The 24,323-nt window shown below is 32.4% G+C and overlaps 3 protein-coding genes and 1 long non-coding RNA gene across 12 annotated transcripts in view; 2 read left to right on the top strand and 2 right to left on the bottom strand.

The window, feature by feature from the left end:
* The window catches only part of Rgk3 (Rad, Gem/Kir family member 3), a 39,724-nt gene extending 27,302 nt beyond the window's left edge, over positions 1–12,422 (top strand). For 2 of the 3 annotated variants that reach the window (XM_077415894.1, XM_077415893.1), the window contains exons 5-7: positions 8,874–8,956; positions 9,091–9,298; positions 9,767–12,422. In XM_077415894.1, the coding sequence (XP_077272020.1) occupies positions 8,874–8,956; positions 9,091–9,298; positions 9,767–10,053 (578 nt within the window). In that variant the 3' untranslated portion in view covers positions 10,054–12,422. The remainder of the gene's footprint in view (positions 1–8,873; positions 8,957–9,090; positions 9,299–9,766) is intronic. The other variant, XM_077415895.1, reaches the window with a different exon arrangement.
* Positions 435–3,959, bottom strand: LOC143902737 (uncharacterized). Its single transcript, XR_013258464.1, has 2 exons — positions 1,268–3,959; positions 435–1,015 (listed from the first exon to the last, which is right to left on the bottom strand). It is a non-coding gene; the product is annotated as an uncharacterized LOC143902737 (long non-coding RNA).
* A 137-nt stretch (positions 12,423–12,559) lies between the features above and the next one.
* Positions 12,560–16,322, top strand: LOC143902736 (dynein axonemal light chain 1). 4 transcript variants are annotated; one of them, XM_077415899.1, is made up of 4 exons: positions 12,560–13,694; positions 14,200–14,451; positions 15,265–15,542; positions 15,831–16,322. In XM_077415899.1, the coding sequence occupies exons 2-4, from the start codon at positions 14,253–14,255 to the stop codon at positions 15,975–15,977; spliced, it is 624 nt and encodes a 207-aa protein (XP_077272025.1). In that variant the 5' UTR covers positions 12,560–13,694; positions 14,200–14,252; the 3' UTR covers positions 15,978–16,322. The 4 variants fall into 4 exon arrangements, with proteins under 4 accessions (XP_077272025.1, XP_077272024.1, XP_077272023.1 ...); XM_077415898.1 differs by having other exon boundaries at positions 12,560–13,998; XM_077415897.1 differs by having other exon boundaries at positions 12,560–14,451; positions 15,304–15,542.
* Positions 16,323–16,439: 117 nt separating this feature from the next.
* Positions 16,440–24,323, bottom strand: part of Unc-13-4a (BAI1 associated protein 3) — a 76,480-nt gene continuing 68,596 nt past the window's right edge. For 3 of the 4 annotated variants that reach the window (XM_077415889.1, XM_077415891.1, XM_077415892.1), the window contains 8 exons: positions 24,204–24,317; positions 23,331–23,546; positions 22,563–22,778; positions 22,180–22,374; positions 21,664–21,908; positions 21,200–21,408; positions 18,035–20,828; positions 16,440–17,933 (listed from right to left, as the gene is read on the bottom strand). In XM_077415889.1, the coding sequence (XP_077272015.1) occupies positions 20,734–20,828; positions 21,200–21,408; positions 21,664–21,908; positions 22,180–22,374; positions 22,563–22,778; positions 23,331–23,546; positions 24,204–24,317 (1,290 nt within the window). In that variant the 3' untranslated portion in view covers positions 16,440–17,933; positions 18,035–20,733. The remainder of the gene's footprint in view (positions 17,934–18,034; positions 20,829–21,199; positions 21,409–21,663; positions 21,909–22,179; positions 22,375–22,562; positions 22,779–23,330; positions 23,547–24,203; positions 24,318–24,323) is intronic. The other variant, XM_077415890.1, reaches the window with a different exon arrangement.

Genomic DNA, 24,323 nt, shown 5'->3' with positions numbered 1-24,323 from the left:
TTGTGATATGCGCTATTCTCTCCGAATAAGTAGGGGTTGAACGGTATACTTAACAAGTAAACGGTATACAATATCTTTTTTCCCCTTGTTTCCATTTCATAGAACAATGTGATTTTTCTTATTCAAGATTATGAGATATAGGAGTAGCGAATACTCATAAACCGAATACGGAATAGTACTGCAGTAATGTTAACACAATTTAAATATAGAGCAAGGAAAAGTGAGAAATATAATAATATATGTAAAACTATAAAATATATATATATAAGTAATAGAAAATACAACGTACTTGAATACAAAAATATTTGTCTTTTACTAAAATATATAATAATATTTATTATTTTATTATTTAAAAATTAAACTATTGCGACAAGTAAAATGCATATAAATTGGACGTAAATATATAACAAGCAATATATTTAAATTTTTTAATATACAGTGCAAGCTTGCAGTGATGTAATTTGCTTGCCTAATCAAAAGCAACTTCTAAAATATCTTAAATCTAATATACGGGGCGTTATTGAATTGCTCGGTGAATACTTTTTGCAGGCGAATTCTTTGAACAAATTAAAATAAATATTTCTTTAGCAAACATTTCATGGCGCTGGGTTTATTTCTCGCGTCCCTCTTAATCTTTAATATCAGATATATTTTAATAACTCAGTCATAAAGTAAAATTCCGTTAAAGTAACATTGACAAAAAATTTACCTCAAATTAAATGGAAAATTTTATAACTGTATCTCGTTTATGAAAAATCTTGCGCTATTAATCACTTCATCCTCACAATTCTTTTTTTTTTTTTAACGCATGGTTTTACCGCATAAAAGCCCTCGAATCGTGAGTATCGTTTTATAAAAACGCTGCTCGTCACCTGGTATCGATTACTAAAGTGTCAGTGATATCTCGCGTAATATAAAATTTGCATCTAGGTCGAGGACCGTATGCCATCTCGACGACGATGTGAATTATCGTCATCCTGCCATTCTGCCAACCGTCCATCTTTGCGATGCCCACCTGTTAAAACAGACGCGACTTTCTCATCGTTCACGTGTCATTCTTAATTACCATATTTTTCCACTAATTTTACTCATGCAAGATGACTATATTTCGATCTTCGTTAAATAACGTTGATTAAAAAAAAAAAATTTTGCTTATTAAAAAATGTAGTTACATATTATTTCTTATTACGTCATGTCTTACATCAAATATATAACTGAGCAAGACAAGTAATTAAGTAATGTCATCTCAATAAACTTTTTTGCTTACCTGTTCCCTTCTACCTTCTAGTAAATTTGATTTAACGTTTGCTTTATAAATCGTAATTAATCATGCAAAATTTCTCGAGCTGCTTGTTTTCTCTCGCAGCTCCTGCTCCATCTCATTGAAAAACTTCCTCACGGCTCTTTCATTGGTGCTAAAGTATGATAAGCGAGACGGGCTAGGCATTGTTTCAGTTGGACACATTCAATCCGCGTTCGGCGACGTCACCCGGCGCTATTACGATCGATATTCGTGCGAGCTATCAAACAATGGGGCTTGCTCTCGCGCATGGTAGAAAAAATCTGTGCCCTGTATTCCTTCTCTTCCTCTCCTCCTCTTTCTCTCTCTCTCTCTCTCTCTCTCTCTCTCTCTCTCTCTCTTTCTTCCTCACTCGTGCTTTTTTTATATATCCCAATGTAATGGAATTTTCTATTTATGTCTAGTTCGCGCAGGCAAGCGGCTTTCGCGGAGATAATGGTTTCGTATAACGATAACGAGAGCCCCGGTGTAAACCCTCGCAACACTTCTTGCGCGAAACATTTTGCACATCGTTACCAAACGTATAAAGCTAGAATATGAAACAAACATATTCCATTACGGCAATAACAGAGCTTCTATATAATTTAAAGAAGAGATGGAATTTTTAATGTTAATTAAATCACATGAAATCCTGTTTGCGAACTAATGAAACATTAAAAGTGGACGCGATATTTTTCTCCGTCGTGAAGAATAAGTTCGGGAACAAAACACAGTGACTCGTGCCAAATCCTATGGAATTATCAAGAAATAAATATTGCTTCTGCTGGCGTGCTCCAATTTATGAAAATGTTAACAACTTTAACTCACTTCCTTGCATATTTTTGTTGCTTTCGTCAGACGGTGATTCTTCCTATTGTATATACAGTTACTCTGCATTTTTCCTTGTTCTCTGATCTTTTTGCAGATGTTATTACAAAGTTTCTTCTCGTTTCTTCGTGATCGATGTCAATCGACAGCCCATAAATCTTATTTATTTCGCGATTCTTTTTCGTGCGTGGATTATCAATAAAATTGATCTAAAAAGAAATAAATAAAGTATTAGTATAACTCGATCTTAGTTTTCAGCAAGTAGTCATAAAATGTGTAATTATAAGCATTAACAATGTGAATAACTTATTAACTTTAAGAAGAATAAATAAAGTACAAATCACACAATGATTGACTTTTGGCTGTTTTTCGCAAGAAAAAAGCACGCCTTTTTGAGTTTTGATTTTTTTCTCTTAAAATCTTTCTTTTTAGAATAATTATTCAATTTCTAATCTAAATACAATCTCTCTCTCTCTTTCTCTCTCACTTTTATAAGAAAAAATTTTTTTTCTTAAAATAAAATATATTGTCTCAAGAAAACAATTTGTCTACCCATTATTAATTATACGTAATATTATATTCCATCAACATTTTTTAGTTGATTATCCTTATTATTGACGTAATTTGTTTAATAATTTAATCGTGACACTCACACACACAATTATCTCTATATGTACATTTATCGAATTTTGTCATTGCTAGCACGTCGATGAACCTGTTCTCGCTTATTAACCTTATAACCATCAACCATCGTTCTTTTAATAATGTTCCTCAACGTTGCAATATAAATTATGCGATATAAATGAAAATGTAATTTATATAATATGGGAACATGTTTTGCGCGTTATGCGCTCCGAGTTCATCCTGTATTTTAAAGTGCATTAGCGCGCAAGTACGTTTTAATCACTGGGATTATAATTATGTTTAGAGCGACAAATCGTGCATGCATATGGATTACGTTCACATTATAGCACAGATACATAATGGTGTCATAATAACTCAATGAGCCCATCAGTTGCGCGTACGCGTACAGTTTTGTGACATTCTGCAATTTATCTCAAAATCTTAGGCACATTAGTATTCATTACATTATCTCTGTTTCGTAATTAACTACCTGAAATTCATAAAAACGTATTTCATTTATCTCAATTATGTATTCATTAATAATTAATAATGATAAATAATTATGTTAACACATTAATACAGCAGGGTTGTACGTTTCGAATTACGTCTTAATTTGATTTAATTATTATTTATACTATCGGGATTGCTACATAAATTATACATTTTAGGATTAAATAACTAATGATTGTAAACCGCTGCTGATAAATTTTTATTACTATATTCCAGGAAAGAGATAAAATTTTTTTATTTACAATCTATTTGTTTTATAAGTATTATTTATAATATTTACGAAAGTTTACCGATGTTATATGTTTACTTTTGTAAACATAGTCGGGATTTGCGTAAAAACGGATGGTTTGCGAAAGTGAGTTCGAGCAAAATGGAGCGGAAATCAGTTCCACGATCAATTACGCAAAAAGCTTCACGGCTAAGCTTTTGCGGAAGATTCATGAACGACGAAAAGGTCAATTAAACCGTTATGCGAGATGATTAATGATTGTTATAATTGTATTCAGACCATTTGATAATAAAATGGAAAAGGATATTGTACCTTTGATGGAACAAATTTTTCAGACTTTAACAAAGAAATGAGACTGACATTTAAAGTGACAAAGTGATTAAAAAATTTATTATCTTTTTTAAAATATGACATAACTTAGAGGAATGTCGAATGCATTGAATGAAAAAGAATAAATTTTTCAATTTGTATTTAAATAATTGAAATTTATGCAAAATCGTACTTTTCATTCAGTTTATTACTCATTTTTTAATTAAGTTTACTCAATTTACATGCCTGGTAAATCTGTATATTTTCTACACTGTGTAATTTTTTTTTAACTTATCGGAATATGAAAATTGATAAAACAAATTAAATGTAAAATTTTTCAATTTTTTTGAAAAATACGTTTGAAATTTATGAAAATAAATGTTTAATACCATTAATGTTGTGTGTTAATAAAAATGTGCTAACGCGCTTGAAAGAAACTTTTCGCTATAGATATCAACTAACGCCAGAATTTCCACGAAAATTTTAATATTCTCTTGTCAGATGATTTTACAAACGATAAAATTATTTTTTAATACAATGCAAAGTCTTTCCAAATAAATTACTGTATAATCTTATATATGACAGAGTAGATTTTCAAATGTATAATATGCCTGACATTTTTATCGAAATCGTTGAACGTGGGCAGAATCTGCATTCTTCCAAAATAAATTGAGCAAAAGGAAACGGTATAATTAAAACGACAAACGACAGGGAAAATAGAGGCAAAAATAGTCTTACGAGTCCGCCCACAGTCAGGTTCAAAATTTCTGTATACGCGATTCTATTCCAGTCACACTCCATATCGTTGCGTTTCGTGTGGATTAAGATTAGCCACGATCGAAATTGAATCGAAAGCCGACGCGAGCAAAAAGAATTTAGGCTGATGTCAAGTTTCGTGCGATAATTTTGCTGCAAATTGAGATCGAGGCCAAGAGGCTACTCTCTGCGCGAAAGAGAAAAGAAGAGAACGAGTGCTGTATTTTTTAATAAACATTTCTCTCTTCCGTACTTTAATTAATTGCTTATAAAAATTATGAAACATTATAATATATAATATTTAATATTGCTATAAAACTAAAAATACATCTGTATCTGATAATAAGTATGCAAATCACATCTATTAAAATTAGATATTATATATTCTTATTTCTTATTTGTTTCATCATTTTTTATCGATGCTTACAGTCGTCCGAATTTCAATAAAAAATTATAAAAATCTAGTAAATCTTTTTGTTAATAACAAAATATAAAAAATAATATATATTGATCTTGAATTAAATCTATATTGCAAAAGAAGTCTACGTTATGCACGTTGATACAAACCAGTTTTCTGCTTTATATTTTAATTATTTTCGTAATCGCTGTAAAGCAGTGTAGAGACAACTTAATGTACATTATTGCGATCAAAATAGCGCAAGTTATTTTCTTAAAGAATTTCTGAAGTTGGTTCGGTATATTTTCTTTACGTAAAATTGTCAATTTAAAAAAAAAAAAAGTTTCTACAATTTACATTTTCGCCACAGCTCCCTTCACAGTTTTATGGTCTACTATATCATTCGACTATATATTTTACTTCGTGTGCGCACAAAGCATTTTGTACAGTCGGAGCTGCTACAATCGCGACGTACTTCGTGACTTCGCGCGGAAAAGGGAGCAGCGACGCTCGCGTCGAGTGTGTGCGAGTCGATGGAATACGTCCGCCTCGAAAAGCAAACGAAACGATTTCCACGAAGGTATAAAAAAGAAAAGTGCAGGAACAAGCCGCTCGGAAATAGCCGCGGTTAATTTTGCGTTCGCTCCGTGCTATAAGCGTACATCATAGAGAGTTCGCGTCTGTTCATCGTCTGTTCTCCTTCTCGCTCTTGCGTTGAGTCTCTTTTCTTCTCCTTTCTTCTATGTTTTTCCTTTTTTTCCCCTTAGTTTACTATTTCTTAAAAAATACACTGCTGTGGTTTCGCCGAATTTATGGCGGAAATTGCGGGTGTTGCAATATTGATAGATCCGGCAGGTGTATTGATGATAGGTACTTGTGATATTTCCGAATTCCTTTGCATATATATTAATACGTGAAATTTTTATAGGTATATATTCATGTTAAATTTGTAAATTAATTGTCTGTAATATAGTTGTAATAATTACGGTTTATTAATAATTGCACCAGATATTCTATTAGATGCTACATAAATAATAAACAGCATGAATTGATATTTCGGAACTAGAAAAAAAATGTTTAAGAAATGGTTAAAAAAAATATTTTAAATAACGTAACAGGATAAATAATTGAGATTGAAATACTATTGCAATAAATTAAATTATTTAAAGCCTCGTGCAACATGATATTTACAGATAAAATTTGTGGTCAAAACGTAAAATTTGTTGTAAATAAAGCTTGATTACTTTTCGATGAAAGGTATTGTTTCTATTAAATTTCATGTAAATCAAATGTGTGTGATCGCATATTCAATATCCAACAGTTTTTTATCTGTATAAAAATTGCGGATAGAGAATTTTTTATTGACCAAACGGGCGTTTTTGTGCGGTTAAAATTATAAAAACGTGAATGTAAATCCTTTTGAGCGTTTGAAAGATCAATAATTTGTACCGAGGGAAATGAAAATTGCGGCATGCGCTTGCGCTGGTGGAATTCAATTCACCAATTTCCACGATTATTATTCGCATTTCGGCGATCTTCCAACCCCAAAATGTCAGTCCCCTTTTGAATGCACGATATTCCCGTCATCGGCTATCAATCGAACTTGTTCCTGAGCGTTAATTACGTTATGTCCCGCACGCGCGGTTTTATTGAGATAATTATCTCGTGAAAAATATGTCTTCGTTGAAAAGCGAATCAGCGTTTAAATCACAACTATTATGTGCCTCGGAAAAATATTATGTTCATTATAATATCAATACTGCATTTTACGTCAAATATTCCGTACAGAATCGCCGTACTTTCGTGTTATTATTTGAAAATTGACAATCTTCCTCGCGATGTGATTATTCAAATTACATGCGAGTTTGTTTTTTTAGTAGTATTTTAAGTTTAGTAAATCTGTAACAATGTTTTTTCTCGTTTCTCTGCTTTCTATAATTGGATAAGATAGAAGAAGCAACTAGTGTGTTGTAGACATCTTCTTCCACGTTCACTTGTTAGCGTGTCTTTATGTTCGAATGATCGAAAAACGTATCTCTCCAGTTCCTCTTTCTCTCTTTCTCTCGTGTTTCCGCGAAACTCTGTACACATCCGTCAACTCTACGTGTCTGACCGTTAACCTCCATTTTCTGGCAACAGTCAAGCATGCGAAACGCAACGTTGTAAATTTACGGATACATTTCAAAGAATATCTCGCGACTCCGAAAATTTATCGCGGAATGTTGTGAAAACAGAGTGTTGCAAGACAAAGCTGTACCAGCGTTCGAAGAGCACGAAAATTTGAATCGCGTGTTCCTCAATAGTAGATAATTATTTTGAAAGAATTTTTATTTAAATATTAGATATTTGAAAATATATTTTTCTTAACCAATTTTGTTTTACTTTTACATTTCTTTCTATTTCCATCACCATTTCACTAAAGAATCAATATTTATTAATTATAAATGAATAGAATATATTTTGTTCATCTATATATACGCTGACTGCAGAAAAATTGCAAATTTAAAAATTGTTTATTTATTAAATGTTATTGGAATGATTTTTTGTTTTACTGAACAAAATAATATATTGTTTCGAATGTGTATAGAAACATATAACAAGTTGGAAATAAAGAAGGGAAGAGAATAAAATCCTGAAAACGTTGCAAACAACATATCTCACCTACAAGCTGATGCGAGTTAGATATGCATTAAGCGATTTAATTAAAGTTTTCTCTTTGTTCAAATACTAACATACACAATACGATGCTATAATAATAACATATTTCAATTTATGTGATGAAAATTAAATAATTATTTAGTTCTCTTAATTCTGCGGACAAGCAAAATATACGCTTTCTACATTTCAATATATGCATGTACCGTTCGTATGCATATACATATTCTTGTACTAATTTTTATAATTTATACTTTTTATAAATGTGAAAAATAATTTTTATATTTGATACAATTTTTTATATAGTCAGATCATTTATAAATAGTTTTATTTTAATTGCAATTTAACATTAAAAATTTTTGAAACAAGAAGATGAAATATAAGTTTGAAGATTTATGCGATTGTATAGTATTTACTGTCCCTTGCTCTATGCTTTTGGCGCCCATGCTGGCAACGTTATTTATGACACCCGTCAGCAGCTGCGGAACTGCATCTCTATCTCTAGAGAAGCGAGAGCCGTTCAGCCGAAAAAAATTGGTTAGGACAACGACACCCGAACGATTCTCTGACGTCACGGGCGATATTTCGTTAGCGGGCTAAAATCAATCGACAACGCTCTGGACAGGCGGTAGATCCGTAGATCCGCATTTAGAGCCAAAAGATTACGTCGGTTCTCTCTCGCGTCATTTGCGAGAACGTTTCCTTGCTCTAATAGTTTCTCGCTCGCGCGCGAAATAGATTTATTTGTGGCGTTGATTATTTTTTCATCGTCACATTTATTTCAAAAAAAAAAAAAAAAACCGAAAGAGATAAATGAGTTGACGAATCGTGAGATAGTTCTGTCTTTCTTTTTTACTTTTTATCTGTATTATGGTTGAAAAGAAAGTGCGTAAAGATGCGGGAGATAAAGAGAGTATTTAGTAATTTAAGTATACGATGCATTCTAATATTACTATATTATAACACACACAAGACAATAAAATTAAAATTAATTTTATTATTTATTTAAAAATCTAATAGAGAAAGAAAGAGAATTTATATTACTAAATTATTTATAGAAAAAAAATAATATAGAGTGTTGCTATACACAAGTTCTTTTCGTGTGGAAATATATATTATAGAGAGAACCTACAGTTTTAAAAGAGCATTTTTTATGGCGATATTATGTTCTATATATATCTGTATCTTCGTTAAGACATTCTAGAATGTTAAATCCACTATAAAAGTTCTTTCTGAAAGATATATACTCAAAGGTCTTCATTTTCTATTTTTTATTCTTATTACAGACGTGCCGAGCGAGCAGTCTGTTTTTGTGATGCTGAATGGTGAAGAAAGCGAGCTTAAATTTTTAAACATCACTAATCTCAAGGTAAGGGAAAAGTTCCGTTCTTTTATATATTATATAATGTTATAAAGCGCAACGTGTCAAGCAAATTTTCGTTTATCTAATCTTTATATATTTTATTAAAATAAGCGAATAGAATTTTAATTTTTTTTTTAAAGTTAATAAATTTCACGCAGACCGAATTGGAAAAAATGCCATTGCCAGACGCTTTCGTCGTAATGTATTCGGTGATCGACAAGGCGTCCTTTCAAAGGGCTGAGGAATATCTCGCTCGACTTCACGATCAAGATCTTCTTCGTGGTAGACCGGCTATTCTGGTCGGGAACAAGGTCGATTTGGTTCGTTCCAGAGTGGTTTCGCCCCAGGGTAAGAGAGAGGCGGAACATCTTTCTTTTTTACACATACATTTTTTCACATACATGGTTAGGTTTTGTGACACTATAAAACTGAACGTTCTCACATGATATGGTACATCAGGCAAATTCTAAAATAAAAATAAGATTAGACCGTATCTATGTGTGTGTGTATGTGTAGGTGCATGTGTATCGCTTATTTTTCAGTTAATCTTTTTATAAATACAAAATTTACATGAATTTTATGTTGTAAAAGAAAATTTTATATTTTATTATTAAAAAATGACATTCTATGTTCAAGAAATATATTTATAAAATTTCACCTCTTAACTTATCTATTTCGAAAAAAACAAGGATTTTTTAAGTCTTCTATTATCGTATTTTTATTAAAGATAATAGAGAACTTAAACGATAATAATTTAAACACTTCACCATTTCAATTGTAATACTTCATCCCAAATTTCCGGACTGTGCATTGTAGATGGAAAGTGCTTGGCATGTACCTACCGTGCGAAGTTCATTGAAGTGTCGGTGGGCATCAATCACAACGTCGACGAGCTTCTGGTTGGCATACTCAACCAGATCCGTTTAAAGGTGGTCCAGGGTAACCAGGAGCACCGAAACAGCGGTGGCAGCGAGGGTAGCGCTCATTGGTACAAATCCAGAGGCGTCGTGCGCGCCAGCATGAAAGCCAGGCAGATGCTGACTTGGCTCTTCGGCAAGGAAGATAGTAAATTCAAGAATTGCGAGAACCTCCATGTACTTTAAGTCACTGCGATAAAAAAGAAATCGCAGTCGGGCTGCCCGACTACTGTTTTATTAGTACGTAAGTACGACATGACTCAAGGAATCCCTTTCCCGACGGAAACTTTATTAGAATTCGAGAGACTTTTGAGAGAATTTCCGCGCGTCGGGAAAGGATCGCGAGAATGTAGTCTGAATGCGCGAAACTGGATGCATCTTTGAGTTAACAATATGTAGTAGCTTAAAGTTTTTAGAATCAAACGTTAAGTATTCGCTATTGATAGTGTTTACGAGAGAGTATCTCGTAATCCTATGGGAAAAGGCGAATATTTGGTCCGTGGACCAAAATGGATACAATTAGCATCGGGTTAACAAAGTGCCAATTAGCGAAAATTATAACGCGCACCGCGCGCACGGTATCTGGGGAGGGGAAAATGTCGCTCGATTCCACGCTCGTTTAACTATAGAATTACCTCGTGAGAAATGCAAGTGATTAACCCTTTCAGGCTCAGGTGTGACTGAGCGTTGCTTTTCAGTAACTTTCTCATAAACTTCGTCCTCCTTTCTTTTGAAAGATTAAGTATAGCGCTATTGAATTATTCGTTAATGTCTTTCACTCAAGCAATGCTGGATATTCAAATCACTCGTGACAAATTATATGTAATTTTATATATATAATAATTTAGAATTGAAATTAATGTTCTGACAATTTCCGTTACACATTTCTCGTTGCTTGTTTTATCTTATATTATTTTTCGTTATATAGCATTCTACACTTGTTAAAGAGAAAGCTCTAGCAAAATAATTTAGCATATTATACGTCGCGCATTTTCAATTTTATATGTAATTATGAGTGGTGCTGAATCTGGCGGCCCTTAATAACGCAATCAAAAGTTCAAATCAATCATGACGATGAGGAATATGGACTAAAACTGGACCATGGCGCGAATTAATCGCCCTTAAGTTTACGATCTTACTGTACGATAAAATCAATTAATCTTCTGATTTAATATACACGTATATAAGAAACTTACGTGTATACTCGTGCAAGCATGTTCTATATAAACATATCCAACGTGTACATCCCTCTAGTCCCTCCATTGACGAGTGTTGATTCTACTACATGGTGTTGCAAACAAAATACCGTCGCTATTCTCGCCTCGCTAAATTGGCTTGCATCGCTAGTGCCATTAATTTCTCGCGTACCAATAACAGGCTTTTCGCGGCTCGTTATTGTGTGTATAAGGCCAACTTGTGCAATATGCTAATGTTACTTGACATTAAGTTGTACATAAAAGTCATGAGGTTACTTTGCTATCTAACAGTGTTTGTTACGGTTAGAAAACATATAGTGTAAAGCTGCCTATATATGTTGCTAAAATGTTTCCTACGTCATTGAGCGAATCTATATACATATATGTCGCGTGCGTGCGTGCATAATTTTTACCATCTATATCTCAAGATAGATAATTACGTCGATTACGTATTTCAATTCCAGATACGTTAAACGTTATTGTCAACCGCGTAATTAAGTAACTTTTATTTAGCGCGGTTTGAGGTCTGACTCTATAAAAATTCTTTAATCGAATTATTCTATTAATTATTTTGTAATCCGTTATTTTGTACCGATATGTGTGATACCAATATTGATATAAACATAATTTACGCGGCATTTTGTGTGCAATATTCTGCCGCAGTGGAAATGAAATCTATAGCATTGCGTGTTTTCCTCGCACGCGCCGTGAGAGAATGGGTACAGCGTGTGTATCCAGAAAACTATAGTCTTCTGAAGAGAGAGAGAGATATCCTTTTTCGAATCTTTAAGGAAAGTGTCTAATAAAAGCTGTCTATTTTCTGCGATCTCTATGCCTGTGTATCCAAATTATACGAATGTAGCGTAAAATCCGAGTGCATAGAATCCTCTGTACACCTACGTGACGGGAACAATGCGCGAATGACGTGCAAATTTGCCCTCCTCGTGTGAACCTTATTTGTCCCTAGACTGTGTATACAAGAAATTAACGTTTCGGATTGCAGTAGTACCTAAATTATGGACTTCCTTTCTCTTGTTACATGAAATATATTTCAAAAAATGTTTTTGACTCTTAACGATCCAAATAGAACTCAACAAGTTTCTTCCGGCATTCTTCGTTATCGTCGTTATCATCGTCATGCAATTAATTCGATCGCATTAGCGTGAAATGCGAGTTGTGACGAACACGCTGTGTGAATTTTGAGTTTAAGGATTTATCCCGAAATGTTTCTCTCAGCCGAGGAACCGAAGATTTTTACCAAGTGCCTTTGCGTATTTTTGTAATTTAAGCTATAACTCAGTGTAAGCCCCATGAGTATCGCACTGTATAATCTATTATTATACATATATTATCGATATATTTATTTGTTGTTAATTCATTATGTTACCTGCGAGATCGCCGTATTGTATACGCTCTCGGTGGCATAACTTTTCTTCTCCAAAAAATATAGGGATTATCAGGCTAGCTCTTATCTTAAAACTCATTAAAACGCCAAAGTGATAAGTTTACTTTTTATCTAATTAAAGACTTCATATTTAAAGTTACGCCACCGGTGAATATCCTTGTTTATTCGTTCCATTAGTATCTCCCGAAAGCTATGAATGTAATTTAGTTATTGAAGTGTTATTGTGTCTGCTCGCTGTAATATGTGACGTGACAATACTGCCAGTTCTTTGATTAATAAAATGCTGAAAAAAAATTTTTGCTTTATAGTCCGACATTATAATATAGGCAAGAGTTTTTTCTGTTTCATTACGATACGTAAAAATTTTCACGTAATGCATGAATTTACATATTCAACGATGCATGCAGTTGTCAATATATATATACATATATGTATGTATATATGTATATGAATGTAAAGTTTAGATTAATAAACGTGAGGATCTATATATATAATAAACTCGTATATATAATACAAGTTTATTAATGAAAACTTTAAATTTATAAACTAAATTATTAAGATATTTTATAGAAAATATTATTTTAAAAAAGTTAAAACAAATACTAATTTTATTTCGATTTATTTCGAAGAAGAAGCGACAGCAAAGCTGCTTATGAATTTGTAATGACATTAATATCAGTATTTGCAATTGTAGATTTGACTATAAATGATAAAAAAATCTAGTAATCTGTAGATCCAGCAACATGCAAGCTGCTTTCATTGTTCTCGCAATAGTTATTAACATATTGCTCCTTCAAATACGCTTTATATAGGAATCAACGCGCGTCATCGTTTATCGATCGCACGCCCGGCGTGTGTTTTTTCGGATCCTATTTGTGTTTCTTTTCTAAACCATTATTTATCATAAATCATTAGCATTGAGACACTTGGTTAACAAATACTCGCTCCAGACGCATGCGCTTTATGCATCGATTATTTTGCTTGGTGCCAGATATTACAAACGTCTGGCCATGGCAGATTGCCACGCAACCAAGGAAAACAAGTAGTACCAAGTACTACGGTTCTTGTAACCTTAGATGCACGTGTACGTGACAATGTACGAGGAGCTGCGATGAAGAACATAAAATATTGGATCAATCGCTGATTTTTACTATAACGGTTCAATTAAAAATATGGAAAATTAAACGCTCGTATTGTCGCATTCTTAATAATTACATATATACAAGGTAGTTATGTATATTTATACGCAAGAGATAAAATAATACATTAGCGCACATTATGTAGAATAGCTGCATATGTCTCTGTTTGACGATTAAATGCAATTTTTTCATTCGTTCATTATTTGCCAATGCATGTAAATACATTGTCTCTAACACATTGCTTAACGATATATTTAATTTTGTTAGTTAATGTGATGAAGCGTTGATAATTGAATTCCGAGGAAGTTCGGATACTGTTGAAACTGTATTTTCAGCGTTAATTATTGTAGAGCAATTGTTGCTGCTTTACGATGCTGCTTTGGTCATGAACGTAATTAACTAATACAATATTTTTCCGCGCTATATTAATTATGTATTTTTGTATATACATATACATTAAGCGTATTACACATTTTATAATATATTATTTATCTCTTTATATTAAAATATTAGATGTGTATGCGTATATATGTGTGTGTTGTTCGATATTTTATAATACTTAAAATGAATGTAACAAGTAAAAAAATGTTAGATTTTTTGGAAATCTTTATCGATGGTGAGAAGATATATTATTACGACCCATTCATGGCATCTGCAAAGCCAACTACATGCAAAGAAGCTATACGGCGATGGGAGGAAGAGAATCAACAAAATGCAGCTACGGCGACGGAAGTAATCTTAAGCTTTCAGTGGCCGCCAATAGAGAAGATGGACAATGCGCTAGCAGCTTTGGTGAATTGTGAAAAGCTTTCCCTATCGACAAATATGATTGAAAAGGTTGCAGGTAAAAATTTAATGCATTACAAAATTACGAAAAAAATTTCAAGTGTCAGGATAACTCATGGAATAATAAGTGTCGCATGAATTTTTACGACACGATACGATACGATTTTCTTGTTGAAATAATTATTGCTGTTGCTTCTAATAAATAATTATGTAATAAATTAATGCATCTCTAAAATGCGATATATTTTTGACGGATTTCAGAAGTATGAGCATACATGTTTTTACAAAAACAAAAATTTTTTAGAATTATTTTTTTTAATATTTCTCTGCTGAGTGTTATCTTAGATTGATTAATCAGCGATTCATGAATTAATCGATTTATGTAAATCACGATTTTAGATGCCGCATCAGAAATTATGCACATTCGTACTCGTGATGTTTATCGAATGCGTAATGCATAGGCAAGCGTGTGACTGTCTCGCGACACATCACGATGTAAATGTGATTAGAAATTTCACGTTGTTACGAATGGACCGTGCAAGAACGCGCTTTAATGTCTTCATTTGTTGTGCAGTTTGCTTGTAATAACAAACATTACTGTCCATTATAATTTCATGCGACAATTATTCGATCGTTTAAGTCACGACATGCTTTATCGAAATACGTTAAATTGATATACTATATTTTTGTTACTTAAATTACATATTCTTTAAAATTCTTTATTAATAATTGTTACCATATAACACGCGCGACATTTATTATTAATATATAATAAATTGTAATTCTAGCAAAATTATGATGCGATAGAAGTATATAATGTTGCATGCAAATATAAATTAACTTTGTTAAATATGTTTTGCTTTTTTCGTAGGCGTTGGGTCTCTGAAGAATTTAAAAATTCTGTCATTAGGTCGTAATTTAATCAAAGGCTTCGCCGGTCTTGAACCATTAAGCGACACTCTCGAGGAGCTTTGGATTTCTTACAATTGTATTGAGAAGATGAAGGGCATCCAGGCGATGAGAAATCTTCGGGTACTTTATATGTCTAATAACTTGGTGCGAGAGTGGAACGAATTCGTGAGGCTACAAGAGCTTGCAAATCTTCGAGATTTAGTTTACGTCGGTAATCCGTTGTATGAAAGTCTCGAGGTATTTATTACATTAATGTATTTTTTAATAAATATTGTACAAAACGTAAAATATTCTTTTTGTACATAACGTTTTAAAGAAAAAAAAATTACCTTTCAAAATATTTTAAAATATTATACCCTAGAGAAATATTTATATACAAAATAGTAAAATGGATACAATTAGATGTATATATATTTTGTAATAAGTTTAAATAGATTTAAATATTATTAAAAATATTATTAAGAAATTTTCTAAATGTTCAAAATTTGAAATGTTTTATAATTTTTGTATACTTATATTTTGTAGGTAGAGCAATGGAGAGTCGAGGTTGCACGACGTTTGCCAAATTTGGAGAAACTTGATGGTGACCCTATAATACGAACAGAAGAAAATCCAATTCAATTAAACAAAACTGATTCGTCAAACAATTTGCTTGATCAAGAAGCTAGCTAATATTTTAAATATTTTTATAACAAAATATATAAAATTTGAGTCTATTAAATCTAAATTATATATATTTCTACAAATTAAAGATGAGATTTTTTAAATCTAAATATTTTCAAACCAGATTGATAGAGGCAATTCGAATGTTTATATCTCTCGATCCTCGAGACTTGAAAACTTTGAAATATTTGCATTCTGGAATCCAGCTTATTTTTTAAATCTGTAAATAAAATAAATAATTATTATTTTTGCATTAAATAAAAAAGTAATCTTTTGTTTGTATAAAGAATTTAGCTATGTGAGTTGAGTAACGAATACAGAATTAACAATGTTAACATTATATAACAAAATAACATTAACAGTAAATTAAACATTTTTGACTGTAATGTCTAAGTATTACATAACATTGACATTTCCTAATTAACAATATGGTCATAAACTTGTGGTCAATCAGAAAAGATTATTAATCACTTAAACATTTATGTTAATTTATTTGTCTCACGATACAAGATAGATTGTACATACCTTTTGGGTAGTTGAAAAAAGTTGGAAAAGCAAATAGTAGCTAGAGTTTGATTGGATTCGATGCAAGAAATATATTGAGAATCAAACAGACGAATCTTACTCTTCGTAATCGTTTTCTTTTCTCTGTTATTGTTCGCTTTTATTATACAAGACGTGCAAAATATTAAGGTGTAATACGCGGAGCGCTCGTTTGTATAATTATTGTATTTTCCTTTTTTTGTATAATTACGTAACGAAGTGATACGTGCATTAGAAAAATTGACATATGTGCGTTTGAATTCTTTCTCTTTCATCTCTGTCTGTCCTTACTCCTCGCTTTTTTGCACGTTTAATTGGTCTACATTCAAATTTTGATATACCAATAATGGTATACCAATAATGTAACGTAAATCCGCGACTTACTTTATATTAACATACATTATATGCTATGTATTCTAAATTATTCATGCAAATTATTAGATACGCAAATAATTATTAAATTTTGTTGGCATATTTAGTGAGCGCATTGTTCTTATACAATTTGTTTTGCTCTCCAATGCCCGTTTTCACCAATGTCGTTTAACTTGAACCTTAGTTGAATTCACTCTTTGTTTCTAAGTGCCCATCTACAATAGGTGTTTTAAGCCCTAAGCCTTAAGAAATTGTTCAATTACAGTTGAATTTGAGAAGAATAATTGACTGTGATTGGTCAATTTCTTAGGGCTTAGGGCTCAAAACACCTATTGTAGACGGGCATTAAAGGAGACTGTTAGGGCCAAAGCACATAACATGGAGTAGCGATATACGACGGTCGTAGTCCGCGACCTGACAAATCAGGATACGCCAAAGCTTGTGCGTTACTTAATTACGTCCGCGACTACTACTAATGTCATATGTACTTTGGCCCTTAAAAAGAGACAAAGAGTGAATTGAACTAACATGCAAGTTAAACGACGTTGGTGAAAAGGGACATAAATGTGATTAAAATTTGACTCATTAAACAAGATAAAGAAAATATAATTAAAGGTCAAGCTCGTGTGTGTCAAATAATAAATAGGTTGCCGGCCAATAACGAGCAATGTTAGACGTTAAAATTTCAAAATTTATTAATGTAACATTACAAATGGTACGTTTCGGCAACACTGTGCCTTCCTCAGCCAATTTTAACAATTAATTGAAATGCCACGAATCATGTGTCAAGAGTAACAAATTTCCACATCGAAATTAACATACAGATAACATTGAAATCTAAATTATTACATACTGATGAAGTCCTTAAAGTATTGATAAGGTGTATACTTGCTGAACAAAAATTCGGAATCGTTGTGTATCAATCTTAATTAAACGTCGAATGATAAAATCCATGATTAATTCCTCAGTCGGCAGTGAGAACGAATCGAGTCAATCTGTGATTTTTTGTCCGTCACAATCAAGAGTCAATAATTACGATGAAAGTGTAAACTGTAATCAAGAGTCAATGGTTGAATTAATATTTTTGTAAATTATAAATTAAAACTTGTCAACGTGGGTAAATCTAAGGCTATTATTGCACTTATACGTACTGAGACCATAGCAAATTCGAGTTAGTAAAGTTTTCAGAAGGAACTGTATCGTGTCGAATCTTGTGTGTGACTGAGCATTTTCGTTCTGTGTCGGAATCGGTTGACAACAATGATGTAAATAGACCAATGTTTAACTCCCTATGAGTTGTTACTAAGTTCGTTTAGGATGTTAAAATAAGAACCATCCAGCAATTCAGTGTCTTTGTTGGAATTAATACCATTTTTTTGTTCTTTGATGTGTATCATCTCTGATATTAGTCTCTTGTAGTAATTCGTTTCGAAATCTAAAATCTCCAACAAAGACACTGAATTGCTGGATGGTTCTTATTTTAACATCCTAAACGAACTTAGTAACAACTCATAGGGAGTTAAACATTGGTCTATTTACATCATTGTTGTCAACCGATTCCGACACAGAACGAAAATGCTCAGTCACACACAAGATTCGACACGATACAGTTCCTTCTGAAAACTTTACTAACTCGAATTTGCTATGGTCTCAGTACGTATAAGTGCAATAATAGCCTTAGATTTACCCACGTTGACAAGTTTTAATTTATAATTTACAAAAATATTAATTCAACCATTGACTCTTGATTACAGTTTACACTTTCATCGTAATTATTGACTCTTGATTGTGACGGACAAAAAATCACAGATTGACTCGATTCATTCTCACTGCCGACTGAGGAATTAATCATGGATTTTATCATTCGACGTTTAATTAAGATTGATACACAACGATTCCGAATTTTTGTTCAGCAAGTATACACCTTATCAATACTTTAAGGACTTCATCAGTATGTAATAATTTAGATTTCAATGTTATCTGTATGTTAATTTCGATGTGGAAATTTGTTACTCTTGACACATGATTCGTGGCATTTCAATTAATTGTTAAAATTGGCTGAGGAAGGCACAGTGTTGCCGAAACGTACCATTTGTAATGTTACATTAATAAATTTTGAAATTTTAACGTCTAACATTGCTCGTTATTGGCCGGCAACCTATTTATTATAAGATAAAGAAAAGATTGTACTTTAATTTTTTATCCAATTATTACGAGTGCTTTAACATATACTTTAATGTTAATCACGAAGAATTCGTGAGCGTCGCATCGGAAAGTTATAGAAAAACTACATAGAATTGCATGTTGTGTACTAGCAAAATAATTTTAATAGAAAAATCTAGTAGGGCGACACAGAGAATGCTTTTCAAGCGAAACGTACATTCAATTTTTAATAATAGTTATGTCTGAAAGTCGAATTCTCTCATACCTTTGATACATTCTCAAATTTCACTCTTTTCTTTCGATACTGAAGAAATCACAGAGTGGAGCGTTCCCATAAAAGCGTCTCTGTTTTTGTCGCATAAACGGCTCCGGCGAGAAAAACTGCGTTGATAATTTAGTCATTCGGGAGATTAGATGATGAAAAGATAGAAACAGGCTTTAGCCAATGACGAGTAAGAAAAATATCGTATATCGACATTTTCGGCTTGATTCGCACCGTCGAAGCGACGCTGAAGCAGCGGAGGAAAAGCATTTTACTTGGATTTTATTAAAAATGTATTAGAACAATTTGATTTTTAATTTGATTGAAAAGTATGCGGTTAAAAATAATTTTTGAGAAAACAGTATTAATACTCGATATGCTTCTGATTTTATGTATGCATTAATGGTATATTTTATTTCTGATCAACAATTTATTAGTGTAATTAATAGTTAGTTATTGATATTAGAATTCGTTGTGTGTTTTGCATTGCCCGAAGGAAAAAGAAATTTCTAAAACTTAACCATTTTACATAATTTTTATAAAAAATAGAAATTTAAGGGGATAGTAAAGAGACTCGTATTTTCCTCCCAATTTTATCGTGAATCAATTCTACGTAATCAAGGCGGAAGTTTCCATAAGCAGCCTCGATGACTTTCTTTTTTATGGAAGCTGTGAAAATAATTCGATTTAAAGAAAGTCATCATGTATCGCATATATTTATATTTTTATCATGGAAACCCCGATCTCTATTCACAATTGATACTCGACTGTACACAAAAACCAGGTCGCGCGACCGCGAAGGGAAGTTTCGTCTTTTTAGTTTATCCGAAAACGTGAACACTCGTGTCTTTTTGCTAGAATGCTTAAACTCACGCGCGCAAGAATTTAAATATTCAGACCTCCCTGTATAAAAAATGTAAGATAAAGAACTTTACGGTCGCTCCGGTGTCGCTTCGAGCCTGACGAGACGGCTTTTAAACATTTATCCTTAGCTACGTCACACCGATGTGCTTTACTGTTTCCTGTGTGCTGCGTCATTCTGCTCTACACATCTTTTCTTCGACACAAAAATAGTTTTCATATATTTCTCTCGATCCTCTTTCACCACGCCTTCCCTTTTTTCTCTTTCTTCTCTTTTTTTTGACCCAACACCGATTATATTCAACACGATTTACACTGAAATAGATCTGGCGAATCTTTGGATGAAGGCTGGTAGAAAGATAGGCAGAAAGGTAGAGTGCGTGAGAGAGAGAGAGAGAGAAAGTGATAATCGACGATATATCGCAGGGATGGACTTTCTCCTCTTCCATTTTCTTCTCAGTTTTTCTTCATTGACTCTTAAGATTAGTGTACAAGTCTTAATAGCGATTGCGATGCAATCACCCCATGGTTTTTTTCCTTCCCTTTTCTCAATACGTAATGCGCTTACGTCGTGGCAAATCGTTGTTTCTGCTTCTTCACAAAGTCGAGAGCCATCTTGTCGCCAACTCGGGTTTCCAATATTTGGAGAATCGGATGATCTAGAACAAAAGGCATATTTAATTTGCAAGAGATATAAGCATCGATGTAGAAGTTACAATGTGAAGATTATTTATAAAGAAGAAATTGATGATATTGTAATATTAAATACATTTATTCAATTTCTAGTCACGTAAAACATTTAATAATAGAATATCTTAAAATAAGATAAATTTATAATTTAAAATATTTTTTATTTACATAATTTCCTATCATAGATCTATATGCAAAGCGAGAAAGTTTTTGATTCTTAGACTTATAAATTTAGTAACGTGTTATTTCTATTCTAAAATTTTAAGTGGACTTCAGAAATTCATGAATTCATGTATTTTGATTAACTGTTCCATTTATAAAATTTGATTAATTCACTCACGCCGATTTTTTTGGTGCATAAGCGGTAGTTCCTGATGTTTGAGGCCGTGGAAATTGTCTATGCTGGTGTTTGTGTCGGCGACGCCAGGAATAGTGCTGAGTCCTAGGAAAGCCTCGCCTGCGAAATCGTTCGCCGTGAGAACGTCGTGATCCATTACCGTAAAAAGAACCATCGCATTAGGATCACGACACTGTTCCACACTCACCGAACTGGAAAAAGTATATATATGTACATATTTATTGAAACTAAATATATTTTTCAGTTGTTATCTGATATATAAATCAAGATAATATGTTATCTTATAATATAAATTTAATAGAATTAAAATATTATTACATCATGCAAAACAAATAGTAAATTAGATAACAAACTTCTTGAAGATATTACTTTTACATATGTGTGAATATTTTCTGTTCTATTATTAATATTAAATATTGTTATAACTCAAAATATAATAAACTCACAATTCAAAACACTCGTCAAACATGGGATTTAGAGTTCTCTTTTTGACATTAGTTTGTTGCTCGGCGCAATGCTCGAACATTCGTCGTGGTAATAATTCGATTATTACGAAGGGATCGCTGAATCCATTCGGGTCTAATGGTATGACATCTCTGGCACTTATCACCTCGATGCAAAGAGAATCGTGATTCAAATAAGCTCGTACTGTTAGAACTCCATATTCGTAGCTAGTTGTGCTAAGTTGGTCCTAAAAATTAACAAATAGATATATTATTATATTGTAATTAGAGATATAGTACACACACATTCAGCAATTAAACATTGTGCCATATATAAACATTTTAAGGCAATTTTTCCTATACAACATATTTGCATAGCAAGAAGTATTAAAGAGAGTATTTTTAAAGAGAAGAATATTCTTAAACATATTTGTACAAAATATTGCTATTTGCTATTTAAAATAAAAGAAATAATTATACTTAGTTGACTAATTAATTTGGATGTCGCATATTATATACCAGAAGACGTTGTTGATAATATCGATCAATCAAGAAAGTCGTGTCCATTTTATGATACTGAAGACGCTCTTCCGCGTTCATGAAACTCTGACGACGTAATACTTCTAAAGGCAAGCCCTTATCGTCAGCGTTGAAGAAGCTTACTAATAAGTCAAGCGCCTCGTGCAATCTCTCGTAAAACATCACTGGTTTATCCTGCAAGTAGTAATAGTTTTCGTCATTATTTTGTCGTTTGTGTAATTTAGATTACTTACAAATATACTGAGTTAGAAATGTGTCACAATACATACAAATATCGTCGAAATTATTTTATCATATCAAGGATAATAATTTTATCAGAGAAAAGTTTAATATTCATGCAATTATAACAAAGGCATAATTACTTCGGCATTTCCATCCATTTGACTGGCTAATTCACTAAGGACCACCTCCCAAATATCCTGCAAAACGCGATTGAAATTTGCGGCTAGCAGAGCCGAGTTAAGTGCTACTAGATGAACATCCAGGTATTCTACTAGAGGTGCGATTGCTTCTGTAGTTGGTAAACTATCAGGAGACCAAGCCAAATGAAACATCGCCTTTTTCAGAGGTGGTCTCATCTATATAAAACAAATAAAATAAAATTATTGTTATATAATTGAGAACAAATGTATTGCCCAGGTAGCTAACATTATTTGTCGTCATTTTAACGTCAAAATATCGGTAAGTAAAATCAACTTGCTACCTGGATAGTTACTTTGAAAATTTTCCATTATAGGTATATTTTCGTTGCGTGTAGTATACTACAGTATGATTAGGATGAAAGTTATAGTTTGCAGATTTTCAATACGCGTTTGTTAACATAGCTATCAATAGTTACAGCGATATTATCGCGACAGTAATTATGCTTGCAAACTAATAAGCGCCAGCGACGTTTTAAAACTGAAATGTAAATTACGTTGCGCTGACTTGGTGACCTTTCGGAAAGAGCAGCAAGATACTCATCTAGAGATTGCGATAGTAAAGGAATTATATGTATACTGTATATATATGTATAACACAAGGTTGTAAATTATAAAATGAGTTGCATGATTACTTGAGAAATTCAATTTAAACTTAAGCAAGCAATCTTAATTTTTAAAAATTTATATTAATATTTTATCTGAGAGTACCTTTGCTCCGATTCTCGAAATTATCTGATTTATGAAGAGTAACATTTGTCCAGGGGTTTGTTCTAGTGGTGTTATCATAGTGTTTCGCCATTGTATTCGAACGGATTCGCCCGCTTGAGTCTCCAAAGCTGTTAGAATCTGTTCCACGCGAAGTTCCTCGCCTAGGTCCAATAACCATCTTCTCACATATTCGAGACCATTGACAGCTATGCACATCTGAAAACGGAATAAATTATCAATTAATTGTCGAGCGTCGAATTAATAATTATCAGTACCCTCATATTTCCTTCACGCGACGCAAAAAGGCATTTCAATTTGCAGTATTATCGAAGATGAAAAGAAAGTAACAAAACTTTATAATAAATTTAGAGAGTTTATTATAAAAGTAATATACCATATATTTCTTAACATATATGTATGTCCTAATTATTTTAAAATTTATGAATCAAATTACGATCATGACGAAATATTTTACAATGTCTTTTAAATAAATCTTTATTTATGAAAAAGCTTTGATTATTTCCTTATTTATAATATTTTCGTATATTTTATTATGCTTTGAGATATCCAATATCCATACTGTCAAGCGCTGGAAGCTTACCTTACCTATACATACATATGATTGCTTTATATGTATATAAAAGTTATATTTTTAATCCATATTATATATGCGTTTATAACATATTATACATTTTTCTATTTGCTTTCTACATAAATCGATGGATTAGTAGAAGTTGCATTACATGTCGCATCATGTTCCGCTTGTCGTGCAAAGTTGTAATCGCATATCTCATATTCTCATAGTTTAGCGAAACTACTTTGCGAAGCAGGAAGTGTACTACTGTTTGTGTACTAAAGCGAAGCAATCTCTACCTGAGCGATTACCTCATCTGTGGTCTTATATGGTGTTTGCTCTTCATAATATCCGCTATCCGCCAGTTTCTGATGTGTTATCTCTGCGTAATAAGCTGCGGAGCTGCATATCGCCTATAG

The sequence above is a fragment of the Temnothorax americanus genome, unplaced genomic scaffold (genome assembly GCF_048541705.1).
Source record: "Temnothorax americanus isolate GAGA-0224 unplaced genomic scaffold, ASM4854170v1 Scaffold4, whole genome shotgun sequence".
NCBI lineage: Eukaryota > Metazoa > Arthropoda > Insecta > Hymenoptera > Formicidae > Temnothorax > Temnothorax americanus.
The sequence above is the reverse complement of the archived record's forward strand: the minus strand, read 5'-3'. Positions and strand labels throughout refer to the sequence as shown.

Coding starts and splice junctions, on each gene's coding strand:
- LOC143902736 (XM_077415896.1), top strand. CDS start 14,121: ATGTGTATGCGTATATATGTGTGTGTTGTTCGATATTTTATAATACTT. Junction 14,452..15,264: donor TATGATTGAAAAGGTTGCAG/GTAAAAATTTAA, acceptor CTTTTTTCGTAG/GCGTTGGGTCTCTGAAGAAT. Junction 15,543..15,830: donor CGTTGTATGAAAGTCTCGAG/GTATTTATTACA, acceptor TATATTTTGTAG/GTAGAGCAATGGAGAGTCGA.